The sequence below is a fragment of the Chrysemys picta genome, chromosome 4 (assembly GCF_011386835.1).
Source record: "Chrysemys picta bellii isolate R12L10 chromosome 4, ASM1138683v2, whole genome shotgun sequence".
NCBI lineage: Eukaryota > Metazoa > Chordata > Testudines > Emydidae > Chrysemys > Chrysemys picta.
The window spans coordinates 69,516,556-69,530,720 of NC_088794.1; the positions used below are offsets into that span (position 1 = coordinate 69,516,556).

Genomic DNA, 14,165 nt, shown 5'->3' on the forward strand with positions numbered 1-14,165 from the left:
CTTGAAAGGGAGGCTTGGATGGAAAGTTCCTTCTGTTGTATGTCTCTGCTTTGTTCAGGGAAACAGGCATTGTGTACATTTTTTAAATAAACAGGATTGCCAAAAAAAAGATCTGATTCATCTCATGTAATCAATTTCTCCTCCCAAAGGAAACAACTTAATGAGGCCCTGAACCACTGGGGCCCGGGACCCATACAATAACATACAGTACCTACAACTTAAGAATCTCAGAGCACTTTACAACATTAATGAATTAAACCTTAAAACAATCATCCAGGAGACATTTTATTCCTAATTCATATATGGAAAGAAAAAGCATAGAGGTTTTTTCCCAAGTGTTTTTTCCCAAGTGTTTTGCCCAAGATCAAATAGCAAGTCGACAGCAGAGCTTGAAACTAACTTGGGTCTCCAGCCTTCCAATCATGTGCTTTAGCCATAAGAACATCCTTCCCTATTTGCATCCAGACACACAGTGCCCTTTAATACATATTTTTAAAAAGGAGTACAGAGATTTTGAATTGTATAAGTTTTCACCACTATATGAGCTCTACAAGTGACAACTGCTTAGCTTAGCTTCTCTGAGCTGTCAAAGAGGCACTCTTTAACATGAAATATATCCTCCTGAGAGAGTTTATTTAGGGCAAAATACTCTTCTCAAAGTCTCAATGTACACCTCTCATCTTCACTGTAAAGCTCAACATGGATGCTCTGCAGTCACTGGGCCAGGTCCTCAGCTGATGAAAATCAGCATAGCTCCACTGAAATCAATATGGCTACATCAATTTACATCTGTTGAGGATCTGATTCATTGTACATATTTTCCACTGCCACAAATGCAAGCTTTGGACTTGGAACAAGAGCAAAAAGTACTATAGAAACCTTCAATGTGATTAAAGGATGGACAGTGTGGACCAAAGAAGAGACTCATCCTGAAAATACAGTTCTGAACAATGATTGCAAACGTATTCACTATCTATGGAACAAATTCTGAACACAATCTCAATGTGGGCTGCATATGTCTGCATCCAAACACTAAATTTGTTCTTCTATTAATACAGTGGCTGAATTTCACTGCATGCAGTGAATCCTGTCTAATCCTACACAGTCATTTTAACTTGTCTCACATTAGACAAAGAAGACACACTGGAAAGCTATCTCCAATCCCCTCACTGCATAGACTTTAGGATTTTTGCATCTAGATCCACTATGAAGCTCAGGCCTACCTCTATTACTGGCCCAAATCAAAGCCCAAGGTGCAGACTCTCCCGGGGGGTGGGAGAGGAAGAGGGAAGATTTGGATTCAGACCCATGATTCAGGCTTATATCTAAATAAAAAAATATTTGAAGTCAAGCTAAGCTAAGACACCCTTTCAGAGAGATCATTAAAAAAAACAAGAATGAGTCTGTATGAACCTCTGGAGACTGAAAAATATGTCTACTGAATGTTTTATTTGCTTTTATTTGCTATACAACCATTATGACCTTAATGGAATTCAATCATAATACAGCATAAATATACATCCAGCTTTAAGTACTGTGGGCAGAATATTATGTCCTGTATATTAAAATACTGATAACTATTAACACATTTTATTTGAGCTTACTTTAAAATCTTACAAGTTACTTAAATCATTCCTGGCAAATGTGTGCTCAGTGCATACCACACATGCCTTGATGCTTTAAATTTGTTTGTACAGCTGTGAAATTCTCAAATTAACTATCTGTCAGGAAAAGTAAAATATTGCCTGGAGAGTTAGGAGATGAAATCTAAGCCAGTGGGAGAAAATTACAAAATGGCATCCTGCAATATGAATCACTTTTATGGAATTGCACTTGTTGTAATAAGAAGTTTCTGGACAGCAAATCATTAACTGCAACATGGGTAGTTTCAGACATTTACTACTGTACAAGTCTCTGGCATTTATTAATATCACTATCTCTGTATCTGCCAGTTTACTAAACCTGCAGGATTATGACTCATTTGACATTGCAAACAGCACACATTATGCTTCTGAAAGAAAAATGCAGCCCCTCTTGCAAAATGCATTCTACACTGACTGCGCTCCAGGGTCTCCAGCAGTCCATGTGCAGACAAAGTTCCCATTACTGATTCAGCAGTGTAGGATCAGACCTCTAATCAATATAAACCATGAACAGAATTTTTAAAAGCCCCTACGGGCCAGATTTTCAAAAATGCATAAAGACACACAAAGGCACTAAGGATTTTAAGGAACACATAAGTACCTAATTCAAAAGAGGTGCTTTCAAAAATCCCAGTTGTTGCCTTTCTGCATCTTTATGTGACTAAATACCTTGGAAAATCTGGCCCTGAATAATCATAATAATAATCAGCCTAAATCTATGGGGTTAAGGAATTAGGCTCCTAAATAACTTATACATTTTTGAAAATTTGACCTCGTATGCATAAGGGGCATGAAACTGTATTGGACCTCAGAGAATTTCTTTCAAATTTGTCCCTCGGGGAGACAGGATTTTGCTGTGCTTGCCTGTGGAAGTATCAGAGAATTCACCCCCAGAAACCAGGGATCCCTCAAGACCCATGCAGAGCCTATGCTTTTATGCTGGCTTCTGGCTCTTCACTTCCTTTTCCAGCTTCTTGTTCAGCCAGGGAATTTCCAGCCCACTGCTTCTTCTGGAGGTATCCTAATACCACAGGGATGCTTCTACATCACAGAGGGGAAAGCAATTTAATTAATGCTGTCAGGGTCCTCCAGGTTTGGAGAGAAGAGAATGCTGTAGAAACAGCCATTGGTTCACTCCCTCCTAATTCTTGCAGTCCCCCACCCACAACGGCCAATTCTTGTGGGGCTCCTATGCAGTTGAGGAAAAGAGAGGGGAACAATCCCATCAAAGCAGTACTTCCCAAGCTGCCAAATCCTCCTGGATTTTTTTTTACCCTCCTATAACTAAAAGAACCAGATTGTGATACTACCTTGCAGTAGAAATGGGACTGCTTATGGTGTAAAAGCATTACTCAGGCTCAATCAGGGTATCGCAATCTGGCTCCATGCAATTCCAATGAACAAATGAGCAATAACTTCCTTCAGTGATTCAGTGTGTGCATTATCCAGTTTTAATACATTCCTAGATGTGTTACTGGACATGACACCAAAGGCAGACAACTAAAAGGCTTTTAGAAGGGCACAGGGATTAGCAATATACATCTGAGATAACAGGATGTATCTTTTTCCTTAAACTTGTAAAAATGAATTAAACCCAAAGTATTTTATGGAGCCTGAATTACCATTTGAGAAGCAGCTCACACAGAAGGGAGAGCTCCACGTTTGGAAGTAGTTTAAATTCTCTCTAGTCTTTAGGATTATGGCAGTACCTTGTGGGATTTTTCCATTATCTGTCTCCCCTGGTCTCACCCTATACTGTCTGCCTCCCCCACACTCAGCTTTGGTCTGGCTGCTGCCTCCAAGCCAGTTATTCTAGCTGTCATTCTTTTTATATCAGTCAGCTTCTTCTTTTTTTTTTTTTTTAAGGATCTAAGTGCTTTCTCTATTTTAATAGAAGCTGGAGTGTCTAATAGACCTAGCTGCCAAAAATGTCATCTTCAAGGGGGTTGCTGGGTGAAAGCCTGTTATGTTTCTTTATTCCTATGCACTGAGTAACAATCTAATGGCTCCAGAATACCACATATATTATTAACATGGTATACAGTAATGGTTCCAGAGAGTATTGTAGAATTCTTACTATGCTAAATTTCATACACTATGATTCTCATATAAATTTCCTTGGCACCAAGAGTCACATTTTCCAGTTGTGGAGTCTACTGCCTAGGACTGCTACATTAGGGAATTACAATATGAAAGGATAAACAGACCCCTAATAGTTTGTAATGACATACAGCCATTACACTGTCATTTCTTTGAATTCTTATTATTCCAAATATGAAATATACATTGAGAAATAGCTTTGGACTGAGATTTTTCTATGTTATTTCAATTTGTTATACCAGTCTGACAAAGAAAATTACCTATAAATCTAAATAATTACAGTATAACAGATTGCCAAAGTTCTAATTGTCCTATTCTTTACCTGCTGCCTTACTTACTCCAAAGAGTGAGTTCAGTGAATTTTGGCTCTTTTAGGGCCAGATTCTCATGTGGTATTAGTGTAAGCCCAGAATGTCACAAGATCTGAGGACGTGGCCCAACATTTTGATACATTTCCTATTAATCTTTGCTAACATCATCTCTCTCCCCAGGCAACAGCAGATAACAAAGTTATGTGATAACATCGCTCGCCCGCGCCGCTTCTAGCCGCCCCCATTGGCCCGGGACGGCGAACCGCAGCCAGTGGGGGCCGCGATCGGTCGAACCTGCCGCGTCAGCAGGTAAATAAACTGGCCCAGCCCGCCAGGGTGCTTACCCTGGTGAGCCGCATGCCAAACATTGCCGACCCCGATATAGAAAGTAGGAAAGGGGAGGAGAAAGTAAAGATAGAGTCATAGAAATGTAGGGCTAGAATGGACCTCAAGAGGTCATCTAGTCCATCCCTTCTGAAAGTTTATGCCAACCTGTGCAAATGTCTGACTTTCTGGCTCACCAAGAGACATCAGAACTCTATAAAGGAGAGCTACCAATGGTTGTTCTACGTCAACATTTTAGGTGGACCACCATAACTTGCATTAAACTTTCTTCTTTAATGTGATAAACAAACAAACTGTGGTAAACAGAGTGGGTCACAGAATAGGAAAAATTTCCACAAAGTGTCTTTTTTGTCAAAAAATTCAAATTTGCAAATTTTTTTATCCGCCCTAGTGATTAATAATTGATAGAACTTAAGTAAAGCTCAACGCTGCCAAATTTTGCATAGCCCCAGGTGTGACATTTTATGCATGATCAACTAATCTGCATCTGGATTAGAAGATTTTAAGGCCAGAACAGACCACTCCAATCATCTTAATGTGATCTCTTGCACAGCATAGAATTTCAACAAGTGGTTTCTTCATCAAGCCCATAAGTTCTGGTTGAGCAAGGGCATAAGTTTTACAAAGAAATCCAATCCTGATTTAAAGACTTCAAGTGATAGAAAATCTACCATATCCTAAAGTATGTAGTTCCAAAGGTTAGTTACTTCCACTATAAAATAGGTGCACCTTATTTCTAGTCTGAATTTGTCTAGCTTCAGCTTCCAGCCATTGCATCTTGTTATGCCTTTGTTAGACTAAAGAGCTATCTACTATCAGAAATCTTTTCCCTATATACGTACTTATAGACTGAACTCTTAACCTGCTCTTCGTTAAATTCTTTAGCATCTCATTGTAAAGCATATTTTCAAGATCTCAGATCATTCCTATTGCACTTTTCTGAACCCTTGCCTATTTGTCAACATCCTTTTCAAAGTGTTGACACCAGAACTGGTGATAATATTCCAGTAATGGTCTTACCAATGTTATAGAGAGAGGAAATAACACCTCCCTACTCCTACTCGATATTCTGTTGGTTATATATACACAACCCTAGCATTTGCTTTCTTAGCCGCTGCATCACACTGAAAACTCATGTTTAACTTATCTATCATGATCCCTAAGTACTTTTCTGAGTCATTGGTTTCCAAAATACAGTCCTACATTCTTGGTTCCTAGACAAATGGCTTTGCATTTAGCTGTAGTAATGCATGTTTGTTCAGGAGATGAGATCTAGATCGCTCTGTAGACCTGACCTGTCATCATTTATCACTGCACCAATTTATGTGTCTTGTGTTTGTGAGTTTTGCATATGTACAAACATCTGCATATGACCATAAACTTTAACTTATGGTCAACACATCCTGTCTCAGTCAGTGGCAAGTGAAGGACAGGAACTGCAGAAAATCTGGCAGCTTGTGGCTAGTGTAGGTGGGAGTGACTCTGAGGAACTGCTAGGATAGATGGCAGGTAAGCCCCAGACGGTGTCTGAGATGGATGGGTGCTGAACAAACAAAGGGTGTCTGGGGCTAGGTGGGTGCTGGAGGGAGTCTGGGATTGCTGAAGAGGAGGAATCAGGGAAAACTGGGATTCTCAGAGAGGACTGGGTGTCCACTTTTGGAGGGGGAGGGGCTAGGAAAACCTGTTTAGAGGTAATCTGGAGACTCAGAGGAGTTGGCTGGATTCATAGGGGGAAAGCCACATGTTGGGATAGGTGACTGTCTGGTAGGATGCTGGGGATTCTGGTGCTAGTACTAGGCCCCTCACCTCTGCCCTATGACTGCCTTCTTCTCTTCTTCCCTACTGTGATTCAGCATGGGGAGACAGACAGGCCACATGGCTGCCTGGCTTCAGGCAGAGCAAGCGCTATAGTGATCACAAACGGCCTGTAACAGCAACTGCCGACATTCCTGCAGCCCAGATCCAATTGAATGTGTGGCAAATGTTACCAAAATTATTACAGGTGAAGATGTGTAGGATGGAAAGAGCCAAGCTTGACTCTCAGAGCTCAGGCTTTGTTTTCAGGACTGGTGGTTAAAAAAACCATCTTTTGTTATTTGTACACTGAGTTCATTTGATAGGGAACTCACTGAAAGACAATGAACATGAAATTCCACTAAGTCATTTTTACAAGGTTACTTTGAAGAGCAGAACAAGACTTTAGGGCTGATCAAAAGTTTACTGAAGTGAACAGAAAGACTTTCATTGTCCCCAATGGTCTTTGAGGCAGTCCATTTAAGAACACATTTCAAAGCAACCTTTGCTGCTCTTCTGTGGCTTCCAGGCTGTTCATTGAAGTGCTGCTGCAACAGAGCCTTTAATGGAATGTGCATTACATTGTCAAGGATACCAGCATGATTACTAAAATAGCTTATTTTTGTGAAAGAATTGGCATATAAGAAAAAGCACTCAGCATTTGGAGGAATGTACACTGATTTTACTAGAGTTTTATTTTCTCATTTTTCTATGTGGAGTAGGTTCCAAGGGGTAGAGCCTCCACAAACAAAACCTCTGAAACTCTCAAATACAATTAGATCCATGAAGTTACAGATCTTAAATGCTGATAGCACATGTGACATGTTATCTAAGACTTACTTTGCCAGGCTTGTTTGCATCAAAACTGTTTTCTTTAAATTTCTCTTGTAGGGTCTCAGCTAGTCGACACAGCAAGGCACCATTATCCAACTTCTCCATAAAAGTTTCTGCCGTTATCTCCCTACCTGAAAGGCAATAAGAAAATTAACATGGCAAAAAAGGATGCCTGTGTCAACACAAGAAATGTAAATAATGGATTTGCAAGGAAAATCCATAAACCAAACCCCATTGAAGTCAATGGGAGTCTTTCCATTAACTTCAATGGGCTTAGAAACAAGCCCTAACTGAATAATTCACATTACACTGAGTTTTTATCATTTAGTCTTGCTGCTATTTTCCTGGCACTGAGACTCAATTTTTTGGATACATTTTTTGGTTGGATAATTTGATGTTTTCTTTGGGATGGTACATTTTTAAACATTCATCTTGTCAAACAACACATTTTTGTAGAATGAGTCCAACTAATATGCCAGATTCTGTTAATCTTATTTTACCATTTCTGACTATACAGGACCACTTTTTTATTTTAGTGACATTAAAAAGGTGCCAGATTGACAGCCCTGCAGCATAATGTCTTAAATTTATCCTCAGAACAAGTACACTGCAAGCTTCACCCTCACTCCCAATAGTCCCCAGCTTTAGAGATGAGAGGTTAATTTCTATTTCATTGTTAATTTAGGATTTGATCCTGGAAGGTGCTGACAATTTTCTGTCAAAATTGTTTTTTGAAGGAAAGTGGAGTTTGACAAAATGAATTTTGTCATTAAATGAGTGTCTACTTTCCATGAAAAATTACCAATTTATTTGGTCTAAAAAATAAATGCTCATAAACAAAAATATTTTGATTTTGGTAATGCTGTCACATTGCTTCATGAGGACTGAAGTTTAGTTGCCTCATTTCCCCATTGATCTCTACAGGCTGGGCTCCCTAGTGGATTATATCTCACATGATACACTGCTTCCACTCTCCAAGACAGGACATCCTGGTGCATCATAGCAGTTGTAATCCAACCAGGTTGCCAAACCTATAGATAAACTTGGAAGGATTAGACTTTTATCAGTAAGTGTCAGTAAACATGGATTTCACTATACACGGACAAAATGATAAAAATATTTCCATTGATAGTAACTGAAATTTACAGATAGGCAAAGAAAGAAAATGCTGCTTGAAAACTTAAGAATTTGATTTAAGAATACTTAATTTGACATGTGTAGTTGACAATTTTGTTTTAACTGTTATAAAACTTTTGAATCTCATGCCTACTGTCATTAAAATAATTATTTTCTGATACCCCCCATAATTTCCTGCAAGTGTGAAAACTAAAAATAGATAAAAACAGTAAAATGACTTAAAATAATTAATATTACCAATCAAAATTATATAAAATATAAAAATTGAATTCTGCCAAGCTTTGCTATCGAGGAGGAAATGAAGCAACTGAACTTCAGTATCAGGCAAATTAATTGAAACTATAATTAAAAAAAAAATCAAATATCAGACACAGGTGAGCACAATATTGGAGAAGATCAACATGGCTTTTGTACAGGGAAATCATGCCTCACCAACATATTAGAATTCCTGGGGGGGGTTCAACAAATATGTGGACAAGTGCGATCCAATGGATATAGTGTACGTGGGCTTTCAAAAAGCCTTTTGACAAGATCCCTCACCAATGGCTTTTGAGCAAAGTAGGCAGTCATAGAATAAGAGGGAAGGACCTCTCTTCGATCAGTAACTAGTTAATAGCTAGAAAACAAAGGGCAGGGATAAATGGTCAGTTTTCACCGTGGAGAGAGGTAAATAGCGTGGTCCCCCAAGGAAATGTACTGAGACCTGAGCTGTTCAACATATTCATAAATTATCTGGAAAAAGGGGTAGACAGTGAGGTGGCATAGTTTTCAAACAATACTAAATTACTTGAGAAAGTTAAATCCATGTCTGACTGTGAAGAGTTATGAAGGGATCTCACAAACCTGAGTGACTGGGCAAGAAAATGGCAGATGAAATTCAGTGTCAATAAATGCAAAGTAATGCACATGGGAAAACATAATCCCAACCGTACATACAAAATAATGGGGTCTAAATTACCTGTTACCATTAAAGAAAGAGATCTTGGAGTCATTGTGGATAGTTCTCTGAAAACAGCTGCTCAATGTTCAATGACCGTTGAAAAAGCTAACAGAACATTAGAAATCATAATAAGACAAGAAATATCATGTCACTATATAATTCCATGGTATGCCCACACCTTGAGTACTGAGTGCAGTTCTCATCTCCCCAACTCAAAAAAGATATATTAGAATTAGAAAAAGTACAGAGAAGGCCAACAAAAATGATTAAGAGTCTGGAACAACTTACATCTGAGAAGAGATTAAAAAGACGGACTCTTCAGCTGAGAAAAGAGATGAGTAAGGGGAGATACGATACTGGTCTCTAAATTTATGAATGATGTGGAGAAAATGAATAAGGAAGGGTTATTTACCTCTTCACATAACACAAGAACCAGGTCACCCAATTAAATTAATAGGCAGCAGGTTTAAAATATAAGGAAGTACTTCACACAATGCATAGTCAACCTTTGGAACTCGTTGCCAGGGATGGTGTGAAGGCCAAAAGTATAACTGGGTTCAAAAAATAATTAGATGAATTCATGGAGGATAGATCCACCAAAGGCTATTAGCTCCATGCACTAGTTGTCCCTAAATCTCTGATTGCATACAATAATACAATGCAGTACATACAATAATAATTATTATGATTATAATCATTTTTTAAAACTGTCTCACGCTTCCATTAAAAAAAAAAGGAGAGAGGGAAGAAAAGAGGGGTTGGATTGTTTTGTTTTGAACCACATTCCCTTTCTTTTTAAATAAATCCCTCTTTTTTCTATCTCTTTAAAACAAAATAATTTTTTGAAATATTTCATTTTGTATTTTTTGTCCAAAAATATACAAACCAGACCAATTTTAATCAAATTTTAATTTACAAAAGCACAAAAATCAAAAGGATACTACAGTAGGATTTATCTGACCATGGCTTTGAAATTGTTGGAAAGGTTTTAGGTACTTTGACAATAATGTAACACCTTGAAGGAAAACAGTCCCCAGTGTTCTTCATTTTGTAGGCTAAAACCAGAGAGGAATAAAATAAGATCTGTAAAGCATGTGATTCTCAGATGCAGCAATAGACTCACTTTTCTGGTTCAAGTTAAACTTGTTATTTCTGATACATTTATTCTTTCAAGAACATCTGTTTGACGTAAAACCTTTTTTTCCATTCATTTTTTAGCCTTGATTCTCTCCACTGTAGATTTCATATTGTAGCCTCTAGTGTATATAATGACTTCTGCAGGTGGCAGAAGAGCAGTAGCAGCACTGCATCACAATAGAAGTCTGTGCATAACTGACATTATTTTAGTGGTGCATGCAGTTCTTCTGGAGCCAGGAATTAAATTAATAGCCCCCAGACACAAAAAAGTCAGCATCCCAGCGCCTTAATACCTTCACCACCATGTTTGGCCTACATTTTCTATTGTTAATAATGAAAAATATTTTCCATTTTGTCCCTTCGGTCGAAGGTGCCGAAACTATCAGAAAGCTAATTTAAAGAATGGACATATTAGAAGCTGTTTTATTTTAAAAGACAGTATTATATGTGAATATAGAACTCTATTGTAAGATATATACATTAGTTTCTTTAACCATAACTGAAGTTTTATTGTTTTAAATGCAAACTCTTTAGGATTTTCTATATAGGTAAAATAACCCTCATTTTAAGTGCCTATGATGTCCTATGATTTATGGATTTGGCTATTCTCTTGGCTGCTTTTATAAATCTGATTAAAGCAATAAGCTTAAAATATATATTCCTTTTTAAACAAATGCAGAAAAAATGCTTTCTATCTTCTCTTGCCATTTAACAATACAATTACATTAGCAGTTTGATTATTGCATTTTTATATATTAAGCTGGAATATTTTAGTTCTGCTGCCTTTTATGAATGCTGAAAGAATGAGTTTTGCATTGAACATCTGTATTTAATGAAAAATATATTAGGTGTTAGCTTTCAATTCACTGTATTTTATGGCCCCAAAAGGTGGCATTTCTTTGCTAAAAGAGACACCATGACATATTTAACAGTTGAAATGTATTGATTCAAATGAGAGTTATGTTCATAGCTAGGGGACAAAAAATGGCTTCATATATTTGGATGGAAGAAACATTAAAATCCATTAAAAAAGATCTTTAAATGAGCTATAATTACAAGAAAGCAGTTGCAATGTGCATATAGGATGGTAACAACATAATCTATAATAAAAACTAATGCTAGAAGTATGCAAACAGGAAAATAAAGTCTTCTTCAATATAGCAATCATTGGGACTATTTGCATGAATTAGGATAGTTGCTTACATAAATAAGGGTTATTTAGATCAGGCCCCAGATCCTGCTGATGCTGGATTGGGTTTTGCAATTCAGTTTTGAGAATCTTTAGCAGTCAAAGCATGGGAGCCAAGGGGCTCTGGCTGCTATAGTGGGTTTTGAAACGTCACTCCAGCCTATGTACTTACAATAAGATTATCAATCATTAACATTTAAAAACACAAATAAATATAATGTCAAACTAAAGGTTTGTAAATTGAGACATTTGGACCAGATTGTCCGGTCTGGCTGAGCTGTGTTTTGCACTGGAACTAATTCTGGGGCCAGCTGGAGACCATTTCTGCTCCCAGCATAACCAGGAACAAAGTAAGGGCTCCTCTAAGGCACACCAGCAGGAACTTCTCTAGTAATTACAGACCACTGAAGTGCAAGCAATTTGGCCTGCACCTTTTCACACCTATTCTACCCCAACATGCCCCCAACATCAGGGAGCTGAGAGCAGGTGGTGTAGATACATATGTGAAATCTCCAACTGCCTCAATAGGACCAGAGCAGCAGAAAGCAGCCAGAAAGCTGCCAAAGCCCTAGCCCTCTGTCTTCATCTTCACCTACAATCTAATATATAATGCTGAAGCTGTAAAGTTTTTTTGATTGTCCACTCATTCACACCTGGGTAAATCAGGAGTAACTCCATCCAAGTGAGCTGATGCAAAATTAGTGTAGGAGAGGACGATCAATCTCCATGTGGAATATAAATCACATTAATATGCTTAGCTGGGTAATAATCAGATTAACACCACCTGAGTGTAATGATTATAAAATTCAAGTGAGGTATCTTCAAAACTACCAGAATTTCTTACTGAAACACACCCAGTGGTCCATAAACCCGGTTTTCCAAAGATAACCTTCAGAAAGAGCATTTGTAACGAGGGTATGTCTACATTGCAACGTAAGCCCAGGGTTCGAACTCAAGCTCAAGCCTAACCCTCCTTCTATATACATACAAATCGTGCTAAGCCAGGGCTAAGACCCAGGGTCCCAGGACCCCACAAGGATGGAGGGTCTGAGCTTGAGTCAAGCTGGGACCCAGAGTTTAAGTACTATTGTTTTGCATTGTAAATGCAGCCCCACTGAACTCATGCTCTGGGAAGCCATCAAAAGTATTCCACAGTTCCATGGGCTGAACTTCATTGTCCTCTGGACAGTTAACTTTGGTGGACAGTCAAGTTTTGTCAGACTGCACTACGAACAAAGGGCTAACGTGGCCACGTTTTGGGAGAGTGCTAGGAAGTCTGGGATATATGTGGTCAGAGTTAGGACCATATAATGCAGTTTAGATGCTGGAGCCCAGGGTTCAACAATTAAGAACATAAGAATGGCCATACTGGGTCAAACCAAAGGTCCATCCAGCCCAGTATCCTGTCTACCGGCAGTGGCCAATGCCAGGTGCCCCAGAGGGAGTGAACCTAATAGGTAATTCCTAACCTAGGGTTACAAATCAGTGTAGATGCTCAAGCCCTAGGTTAACAAACCCAAGCTCTGCTAACTCAAATTCTACTAACCCTGGGATTACATTGCAGTATAGATGTACCCTAAGACTATATTGACTATTTATGGATGAATTAATGAAGACAACATTTTGCTAAATAGAAAAGGCCTGGTTGTTCTGTCTACATTGGATGGGGCAGGAAACACTCACTAACATTCATAGCTGTCATCTGTGTGTTGAAAAAATGTTGTCAAAAGGCAAGAGATACATTGTCCTTTCCATGAATAGTGCTCAGATAACAGACACGCTAATACATTTTGCTACATAGAACCATTTCAAAAGACACAAAACAAAGAACTGATGAAGGGTCATGAAATTCCAGATGTATTAATGCAAAGTGTAAGGGAAGACTTATTTTAATATGCAAAGAGGTTTCTCTATTTTAAATTGATTATTACTTTAAAATCACTAGCAAACACAAGAAACACAAGATGGCAATTACCCTTTGCAGTATGTCAACCATATAACACTATGAGTTGAACTTACTGTCAAGAGATCCCAGTTTTCATGTGCAGACTTCTAAGAATTCCCGAAGACCCATTTGTGCAATGAAGTCATGGGATTACTAAGAGAACCATTTAGACAGTGAAAAATCTCTTGAAGACATCTATACGTGACAATAGTGACCCATATATAGACCTGTTGAACCTATGAAATACACCAACGGAAGGATGGGTTTCCCCAGTACTCATGCACACAGGTGCACACAGATGGGAATGGTGGGTCATTATGCTAATTGAATCTATTTCCCCATGTTAAATTATCCTCACACCTTCTATGGGTCATCTCGATTATCACTTCAAAAGTTTTTTTTCTCCTGATGATGATAGCTCATATCAATTGATTGGCCTCTTACCGTTGGTATGGCTACTTCCACCTTTTCATGTTCTCTGTATGTATAAATATCTTCTTTCTGTGTGTTCCATTCTATGCATCCAATGAAGTGGGCTGTAGCCCACGAAAGCTTATGCTCAAATAAATTTGTTAGTCTCTAAGGTGCCACAAGTACTCCTGTTCTTTTTTACAGATGAACAAGGATTTTACTTCCCACAAGACCTCTTTTGCTCAAACTGAAGTGGATACCAGACTTAAAAACAAAACAGGAATCAAAGCAAAAAAGACAACAATTTTACAACAGGCATACAGAACAATTGTTCAGGTTGACAAGAAGGTGATTAAGTCACTTTAGAACAGATGATAAA

The 14,165-nt window shown here is 38.3% G+C and overlaps 1 protein-coding gene across 11 annotated transcripts in view; it reads right to left on the minus strand.

Annotated features, from left to right (window-relative positions):
* The window catches only part of GAS2 (growth arrest specific 2), a 166,387-nt gene that overhangs the window by 99,641 nt on the left and 52,581 nt on the right, over window positions 1–14,165 (minus strand). For all 11 annotated transcript variants that reach the window (XM_024103542.3, XM_008166267.4, XM_042855406.2 and 8 more), the window contains one exon: window positions 7,034–7,158. In XM_024103542.3, coding sequence (XP_023959310.1) covers window positions 7,034–7,158 — 125 coding nt within the window. The remainder of the gene's footprint in view (window positions 1–7,033; window positions 7,159–14,165) is intronic.